This window comes from Colossoma macropomum, unplaced genomic scaffold, assembly GCF_904425465.1.
Source record: "Colossoma macropomum unplaced genomic scaffold, Colossoma_macropomum, whole genome shotgun sequence".
NCBI lineage: Eukaryota > Metazoa > Chordata > Actinopteri > Characiformes > Serrasalmidae > Colossoma > Colossoma macropomum.
In genome coordinates this window covers 20411280-20421319 of record NW_023494792.1, presented here as the reverse complement: position 1 = coordinate 20421319, position 10040 = coordinate 20411280, and the positions used below count along the sequence as shown (strand labels likewise).

Below are 10040 nucleotides of genomic sequence, written 5' to 3'. Positions count from 1 at the left end.
CAATGAAGGCCACGTTTTTTCTTTGAGTAAATCTTGGAATGGAACGTAGCGAATTCTATGAGAAATGACTGAAGGACATACGCACCCTGAGACATTGCCTCAAACTAAAAAATCCTCAAACCTCGACCCCTCAGCTGCTCCACCCAGCCCAGGTGCCCAGCACCTCCAGCTAAGTGTGAGTAAGACACAAACTAATGCATTTGAACAGCCGCAATGTCTGTTTGCTGGAGTCTACACTAAATGCATACATATAATGTATCTAAAAGCCAAAACACATTACAAAACCTTCAGGGATGAACAGCAACACTTTCTATGTTTTTTTCAGCAGGGCAGCTAGAAGGGGGTGATAAACTGTGCAGCAACAGATGGACTATAATCATGAATTGCAAATCTAAAAACAGTGCACCTATATGGTAGGTATATCTGATAAAATGGACAATGTGTGTAAATACTATATAAAGACAGTTGTAGAATGAAAAATACAATATAAAGAGGGTTTCTGACAAATTGTGCATGATAACAGATGGGCTACAGTTTGTAGTCCATGGATAATGAGTGTAGCTTGACTGATTACAACAATATTTTGTGATTTTAAAATAATACAAAACAGAAAAATCATAGGTCATTCAATTTGTAAAACTCATTTATTTTGGATGATACTATTATAGTGGTCAGTTATTATGATATATACACTCCGCTACAGTAGTAACTGTTACTATAGTGCAAATATTACCATCAGACATGTGTATATATATATAAATATCAGAGAGCACATGATATTGTATAATTTCAACTGAGTATGGATTGTCTGCATATTAGAGTAGCAATCAGCACAAAAAATCCCTCTGTTATTTCTGCTGGCTGATTTGCTAGTCAAATAGACTCAAACTATAAATCATTTGAGTTTCAACTCAGTACACCAGCCTCCTACAAACAGCCATCAGCATTCAGCCTTAAGACTGAATTAATACAGAACAGAGATGAAGTTTAGATATGTTAACTGAGTTATACTGTATATCTACAGAATAAGGGTTAATTCAGTTGGATGCCCTGAACAAGATCATAAGATGTAATGGGTGATTACAGGAGTTTGCAAGGAGAGGACCAGTTTTTATTACAGAAACGTTGGTATAAATTAACCAGGACAGTGGGTCGTATACTGTAGATGTTGTATGTACAGTGTTTTAGGCCAAGAACCTGGTTCTAATCCTGTATATTTTTTTTTAACAAAATAAGCAAACAGGCTTGTGCTCTGGTCTGTATGTCTGAGTATAAACTACTGTCATTCTCAACCCTGTTCTACTCTACTGTGCATTTCTTTTTAATCCCACGCGCTGAGTTTCTAGACGTTCTAGTGAATCTTGATGTTGATGATGAAGCCAGACAGCACCTTGCAGTTACCACACTCCACCTGACGATCAGTCCTTAGGCCCAAACCTGCAGAGACAGAAGCCAAGATCAGAATGACAATCATCTGGATTGAAACATCTGTCTCTCTGAAAAAAATCAATCAATATTGCTAACAACTAAATGCCATCTACTAGCTTCAGCTGAATTAAGGTATGATTGAAGTATTCTTAAAGTCAACGTGAATCTGAACTCCTTCTGTGCCATGCATATTTCCAAGTGAGTATTTTCTCAGGGAAGGCTTTTGGGCTAGCTGAGCATTTTCAGGATATGATAGGTGGGGTGGTGGGAGGGGAAGTGAAACACTGTATTAATGGTTAATATTACTTCTCCCTGCCAGCTGGTGCATGGTGAAAATCAGAAGAGGTAGGCAGGCAGTGGTCATTACATTTCTACGGGAAAACAATAATTTTGTCTTTTAAATCATATATGATGAATCATGCTTATAATGACCAGGTAAATAAACTAACAAGGTAAAAACGGCCCATTTTGATTTTAGGTTGACTTTACATCTGGTTAAAGACGAGAAAAGATCACCTGAACCAATCTAAGTTCAAAATGAGAAGTTTTAAAACATGAAGAGTCCTTTTGCAATTGGGGCAGTGCTGCATCATCTGAGCCGAATACTGCTCACTGATTTGACAGTGGCAGTAACAGCTTTTGTGACAAAACATATTTAGAGTTCACAATACACTGTGTGTTAAGAATTACTCATGAGTCAGCTAATTTTTTTACTGGATGGCATTTATCGTTTTTTGCAAATTAACTCTTCGAATATTCATTGGTCACTGGACTGCCTTATCTGCATTCAAAGCATTCTAGAACACTGAAGGAAGAAATGTGGAATCTCCTCTCTCTAAAACCTTATTTAAAAAACCACAAACAAATCAGCAGGACACGTGTGCTCTTCATTCTCTTACCCGTAAAGTGTGGTCCCACGACCCTGAGCAGAACGCTGTCCCATCTGGAGAAACACGGAGTGTACTAACTCGGTTCTCATGTCCAAATAAAATGGACACACGAGTTCCTTTCAGAACATCCCAAACGTTGATGGTGTAGTCATTGTAGCCGCCAAACAGTAGCCGGCCTGCAGGACACAGTTTACATCAACATCATGCAAACAGGTTGATGAAGCTTATAAAAGCACTTTCTAAAACAGATACCATACAACTCAGAATAAGACTACTGATCTGTGATGATCAGATGTACTCGATCTGCACTCTTTCTCTGAGAAGACTGAAGACATACATTAACTTCTTAACCTATTTAACTTCTTTAACTTGCAGTTATCAACAGCAAAGACAAAAATGAGGATGGAATCTGATATGAATTATTTCTCACTTATTGATACAAATCTGCCAAAGGTGCAGATTCAAGCATCAGTACAATGTTTGTGTTTGTAAGTAGAAGAGGACATGTTTTATTATGATTGGAATTGGATGAAAAGTTATTGCTGTGTGTACAGTCTTGTCTCATAAAAATACTATTTTGACATATTTTTTATTATTTTCTTGAGATCAGAAAAAAACAGAAATGCAGACTCATAGCCATTGATGTAGTGTAAATGTACTTCATTACGTAACTCATAATTGACTATGTAGTTTCATTTGAATAGTACAACAAAACTAAAGTAATCTAAAGGGCCCATATTCAACAGATTTCTTGTATTTTAACTTTTATTCTCAAGGTCAACATTTGTGTAATTTTATGTATCAAAAATGGTCCTAATTAATTTTACATGACCATTTTCCAACCTGGCGGCACGGTGGCGCAGTGGGTAGTGCTGTCGCCTCACAGCAAGAATGGCCTGGATTTGATTCCCGGCTGGGTGACCAGGGTCATTTCTGTGTGGAGTTTGCATGTTCTCCCCGTGTCTGCGTGGGTTTCCTCCGGGTATTCCGGTTTCCTCCCACAGTCCAAAAACATGCAGTCAGGCTGATTGGACATGCTAAAATTGCCCCTAGGTGTGAGTGATTGTGTATGTCTGTCTGTCTGCCCTGCGATGGACTGGCGACCTGTCCAGGGTGTATCCTGCCTTCCGCCCAATGACAGCTGGGATAGGCTCCAGCACCCCACCGCGACCCAGAAGGATAAGCGGTTTAGATGATGGATGGATGGATGGATGGATGGATGGATTTTCCAACCTTTCTTTACCCCTTAGAATTAAACAGACTGTATTTGTTACTGTGTCTCTAAGATAAATAAGCTCTGTTCTGATTGGCTGTCTTTTATCGTGCTTCATTCAAAAAGCACTCAGAGCTGACACACTCCTTAGAGCTTCAGTGGGAATGGGTGGAGCAAAATTGCTGTAGTGCTGAATAGGTGGATTTATGACAATGAGCTGGTTCTCATGACATCACAGAAACAATGGGCTGTTTTCAAAACTGTTTTTGCAGCTTAGTTTCCACATATGGGCCATATAGACTGGGTAGTGAATGTACTTTTTTTGAAACTTTGTTTACATATTAGTTCATAATACATATTACAATGTTTACATATTACTTCAAACTCCTTTATTCAAAAAAGCAAGGGAAATTTATTTTTCAATATGACCCATTCAAGTGTCAATATGCATGATAAACATCAAAGACAACTACAATACATCAGGCAAATAACATAATAAGCAGTGGAGACACTTACCACTGAGAGAGAAGTCCACACTGGAAGCTCCAAATATGATGCTCTCCTTGGAATAGATTGCCACTTCTCTGTCTGCCCTCAGGTCATAGAGACGACACTGAAAACGGACCAGATTAATAAACTATAGTGCAGTGATCTCTCACAGGACTGTTAAGGTTAAGGTAAATATTGAGGTTAAGGAAAGGAACACAGAATGAGGAAAACTTACAGTAGCATCATCAGAGCCAGAGGCAAAGGCATCCCCACTAGGATAGTATCTACAGCAGAAAAAAGCACAACAAACCACTGCTTTAAAAAGCCCATTTTTAGCATTTAGCAGCAGTGTAAATACATTCTGCTGCCTCGGAAGAAACAAACCAATAAATCTGGTCAGTTAAAAGAATAATTCAGCATTTTTCAACCAAATCTCTATCTACTTCATCTGTAGCATATGACTGTTTACCAAGAACAATCTTTACCATGAACAATCATTTAGATGCGCTCCCCTTCAGCACCTGCTCTACAGTTTCTATTAGAAGTCATTTTCGAGTCTGTAGGTTTTCTGTTGTTATACTAAGTATGCTTTCATAGTAATCACCTGCATGCTACAGATGTTGCTACCACTCTGTCTTTTCCAATACTGATGCCAGTATTAAATCTTGTGTATACCGGTACTGATTTTTCAATACTTAAATTTCTTTCTTAAAAATTAAAGCTCTAAAATGAGCTACTTTTAATTTAAGAACTTAAGATGAGCATTTAAAAGTAGACTATTATGCTTAAACCACTCAAACACTCTGCTGTCCCACAGGAAGAAATACACAGCTAACATCACATCCCACAGAGTGAACAGTGCTATTTCAGGACAGATTTGTTACAGATCACATTCATTCTTTTTTCCTTATATCACCCGACCCAGCGTTTTCCGCTGATATCAGCCCTATTACTGGTATGGCATTGGTGCCATCTCTAGATGTAGTAGATAGAGACCAGGTTGAAAAACATTGGAGTGTTCCTTTCAGGCTCCTGAATGGCTCATTGGTCACACAAAGGGAGGAAGGACCTCACCGCACGCTGTTAATATCTGACTCATGTGTTTCAAATGACTGGATGCACTGCCCCGAGCGCATGTCCCATACATTCGCCTTCTTATCACAGCCCTGAGGAAGAGATGGAGAAAAAGAGAAAACACAGGTCATCGCACAAGCATAACAAGCGTGTGGTGTGAATGTGTCCGTGTGTGAGCGTGGAAGTGAGAGAGAGTGCTGATGTATTTCTGGTTTATTTGGGAATCTTCTAACCCCAGAGACGAAGGTGTTGCCAGTCTCAGAGGGGGCGAGATCCAGGCAAAGTACATCAGCTGCATGACCATGGAAACTCTGCAGCAGCTGCCCACTCTCCACATCCCACAGTGCACAGGTTCCATCACCACTCGATGTCAGAATCTGGCAATAAAGATCAAATCATAGTCTGGGTGAAGATTCATAACCATTACTGACACTCAACAGAGAGCATAGACACACTTTGTTGATAACCTCAGCCGTCTCAGATGCTCCACCCACAGAGGTGTACGGACTGCGTAACATTTATTGTACACTAAGATGGCCACAACTATCAGATTGTCAGTTACAGTGTCACTGGCTATCTGCACTGTCGTGTTTATGCATTTCTGTTTTGCATGTCTATCAAATAGTCCCTCTCAAAATAGGCAGTTTATGGCTCTTTTGAGTGGCAAAACCCACGAAACTCTGATGTTAGGTGGAAGGCTTACGAGACTACTTTCTTGATATCCCAGTTCTATCAAAGCAGAACTACCCAGCACATTTAACCCCAGTTTACTCTAATTCTAAGCTTATTATTCAGTTATTAGTTTTAACACTTATTACTCAGTAATTGCTAAGAACTACTTGGTAACTGCTATTAAAATGAATATGTAAGTCATGTAGTTATAAGAGGAACTGAAGTGTGGGCCCACATATGGGCCCTCTGGGGTTTAAGGGATTAAGATGCTGTTTTAATATGTTAGTATATGCTGATACTATGAGTAGTAACTTCATTGGCACAGAATCTATAGCTGAGATGTTTCTAATCAACTATATGTATATAGTGCTCTTTTTTTTAAAATAGTGTTCTGCACCTGCATGTCTGAGTTGGTGAAGCTGCAGGCAGACAGATAATTGGTGTGCATGGCCACTGACTTCTTCTTAGCCGCCAGGTTCTCGTTCTTGTCCAGGGATAACGGGTAAACTGAGCACTTGTTGTCAAGACCACTGAGAAGCACAAACAAGATTACACAAGTCATAGAGAGAAAATACTTCCACTGTTTAACCCTTAAACTGCAAGCTTATTATTCAGTTATTATAGGCATGTTATGCAGTAATTACTATGAATTACACAATACCTACTCCCAAACTAAGATGTAGGTTATGTAGTTATGACAATGAGGATTTGCAGTTTAAGGGGTTATTATAAATTAGTATCAGTATTCTTAGCTGGAAAATTTAGCACCTGAAGCTACAGTGTTTTCTATTTTCAGCAAACTGCTATGAACACAAAGTTTTAACAAGGAATCTCTTTGGATATTGATTTATATTTCTTTATAAGAGTCTTCTTTCACAAAAAGGTCCCAGGTCCTCACCCACAGGCTACTGCACACCCAGACGGGGCATATGCACAGGCCATCACCCATGTGCATGGCATAGTCACCGCATGCTCCTAGTGATAAAGGAGAAGGAAGCAGAAAAACATCTGTTTTTAAAATAAATACTCTCTTTATATGAGCTTGATATATCCTAACAATTCTGAGCATGGAGTGATTACCTTGTTGGTTGTAAATGCATCCCATACAATCACTTTTCCATCCTAGAGGACAAAATAGAGCACACGGTGAATTTAACATACAACACTGAGCTAGAACATGGACCACACTAGGACCAGGAGCTGGTCATAATGTCCTACCATAGTGCATATTTATAGACAGATTCCTACATGAAACTATAGGTAGGATATTTTGATAAATTACCAAATTACCTTATCTGAAAATGCTACCAGCATTAAAAATCATATGTAGCACAAATTGATAGCCTAAATCATCTTATCAGATAATGCTAGCAGCACTAAGAGTAGAGGTAGGATATGTTGACAGCCAAAATTAACTTACCAACAAATGCTACCAGCATTAAAACTATAAGTAGGACTTAGGATAAGCCTAAGTCTTTTTATCAATGGTAAATGGTATCATAAAGCTAAGTCTGTACAGTACTCTTCACTGTAATCTCAGTTGACTAAAAATTCATGCAAACTTATTACCCTGAAAATATCAAGTAAAGTTACTTAACAGGTTCAAACTTAAATAACTTTATATTTGAGTTGTAGTTACTTTCTAATTTTCAGTGATCTAAACTTCTGCAGTGAGGTTAATTCAAACAGCCCAGTAATCATAAGTGGTTCCCACTGAGCTGCCAGTGGTTTACTTTTTCAGGTTCTGCTCACTCATGAATTAGTTAGGCTAACGTGACTGAAATATCCTTCTTTGTGTAATATATGAGCATCAACTAAAACATTATGTTAAATGAGCTGCTTTGTACAGTAACGAATAAATGGCCTAGTTAAGATTAGGAACATCCATTTTAAGGCTGAACTGATACATCTGAACACAAAACACCATCATGGTGAAAATAACAGCAACATGTAGAAATGCAGCGAAACTTAATATTTAACAGGAGAGTATGCTCTAACACAAAAATAACATTTTGCAAGGAGAATTATATTTATATATTAGCAAAACAAGAGTTAATTAACATAAATTAGCAAAACTGCTATAAATGCTGGGAACCTTTTTGGGCATAAGACTCTTTAGTCTGTAGGACTGATCCAAATGAACTGATCTGAACTAGATTTACCTCAGTAACTCAAGATTATACAAGAAATAGTGTGTTACTAGATTTGTATTAGTAATTTTAACAAAGTAGTAAACCAAAAAATTAAGTTAGTGTAGTTTAACAGTGTTTGAGTGAGGCAGAATTAACACTAAAACACAATAAAATGTTAGAAATACTAAGTTACTGTGCCATACTAATGAAACGCGCATGCGCAGTAGGACTGATGGCTAGGACAAACCTGAGTTATTCAGTCATATCTCGTTCAGAACCCTGGATAGCGCCTAGCGTGGCGCTAACGGCTCTGTCTGCTGTACATATATGTGAGTTAAACCGGTTTACCTGTGAGGAGCTCACAATCCTCCTCTTGTCTTTACACCAGTCCATGCAGAGCACTTTGTTCCCGTGACCCTTCAGGGTTCTCCTCGTCTTCATGACGAACTGCCCCAGGGGCTCCACCTTTTCTGCCACTTGGTGTACTGTGGGAGGAATCACAGCTTTATTCGACCTCTCTTTTCGTTAATAATGTTTCGACACCTCAGCTTTTACCGTCTGTGAACAAACGCAGGCTGTAATTATCCTTCAACTCAGACGACGGTTAGGAAAAATAATGCTACTGGATGTGTGTGTGTGTGGTAGCGTAACGCTGTAGGAACAAGAGTATCGTCGATTTTTATTGATGCTTGGTTGCTCAACACAAAGCAGGCCTGAAGCTCGAAAATCATAATCCAGCAATAGAGCCACCATCACATCACATCACTAAACCTCCTCAGGTAAACCGAGCAGTACACACACTCAGAGCGCCTCGAGAACAGCGCACCACAACACCACCGTCGTCTCCATCCCCTCGCTGATGTGAGTCAGAGCTGACCGTCCACACGAGCCGCGGAGCTAAAGGTCTATAGATGTCATATAATATGTGATAAACGAGTGCCTGTGGTCTGTGCAGTGAGAGGCCCAGCTGATGCACTTACGCTCCACATCGTGCAGTTTGGCTCTCTCCTCCTCCAGCTTGGTCTTCAGCGCCTCCGACTCTGATTTCAGCTTGGCTATGGTCTCACTAGGCTGCACCTCCTGTGCAGCCATTTTTGCCAAAGGAAAATTTGCCTCACCTGCACGCGATGGGTTATTATGTTTCCGATGGAGAGAGAGAAAGGGAGAGAGAGGGAGAGGAAGAGGGGGAGTCCTGAGAAAGAGAGGGATGTTAGAAAGGCAACAGCTGACGCAGCTGCCGTGACGTCACGAGAAGGATGCTCTACCTACAACGACCCGGGTGAGTTCAGCAGCAGGGTTACAGCTCAGCTCTCTGACAGGCTCTCAGCTCAGCAATCAATATCAGAGCAATCTAGACAGAACATCTACATATCACACACACACACGCACACATTATATGTCTTATTATACATATGTCCTAATATAGGTTTTGTGGGGGTCCTGACTGATGAACGGGGTAAAGGTGGGATAACAAAGTATGCCAAGAAACAGATGGACTACAGTCTGTAATTGCTGAGCTGCTAAATGCACATATAGGGTAAGTGGAGCTGATAAAATGGATGTGAGTGTAGATGGATGGATGGACAGACGGATGGATAGATGGATAGACAGATGGATAGATAATAGATAGATGGATAGATAGGTTACTCTCAGCCACCCAGTAAGTCAGTTCATATGCTGCAATTCTGCTTTCTAATCATTAGGAGCCCTCAGAGGAGTTACTAAGATATAATGAATATTTATGAGTTACATCAGCTATGGTGGAGTTTGAAATGGGATTTAAGCAGAGCAGCGGTATCAGCTGATTTATTACATACATTGCACAAGATAAATTATTGAACATTTATCGTAATACTTAATTTCTCAAACAAAGTGGTACATTTAATATATCTAAGGCTTTCATATGATCTGGTTCAAGCAATGATTAATTACAAATTTTGTTCATGTTTGATCTTGACAATAAGTTTGAAATAAAAATGTATAAATACTGTATCTAAGATAAACTTTGCTTTTTGCTGCACAGGAAACAGTTTTCTTTCTATTCCCTGAGACTTTTTATACACAAAGAAACCTTCAAAGGTTAAAAAAAAAAAAATCACACAGTAGAGCATTTCATGGTACTAAAATAAGTTAATGACCAGG

General features: G+C 39.3%; 1 protein-coding gene across 1 annotated transcript; it reads right to left on the bottom strand.

The window, feature by feature from the left end:
- Positions 1-625: 625 nt before the first annotated feature.
- Positions 626-9127, bottom strand: gnb5a (guanine nucleotide binding protein (G protein), beta 5a). The gene is made up of 11 exons (XM_036576476.1): positions 8879-9127; positions 8247-8383; positions 6847-6888; positions 6665-6741; positions 6164-6296; positions 5328-5471; positions 5095-5186; positions 4256-4304; positions 4048-4144; positions 2328-2494; positions 626-1437 (listed from the first exon to the last, which is right to left on the bottom strand). The coding sequence occupies exons 1-11, from the start codon at positions 8988-8990 to the stop codon at positions 1426-1428; spliced, it is 1062 nt and encodes a 353-aa protein (XP_036432369.1). The 5' UTR covers positions 8991-9127; the 3' UTR covers positions 626-1425.
- Positions 9128-10040: the final 913 nt, after the last annotated feature.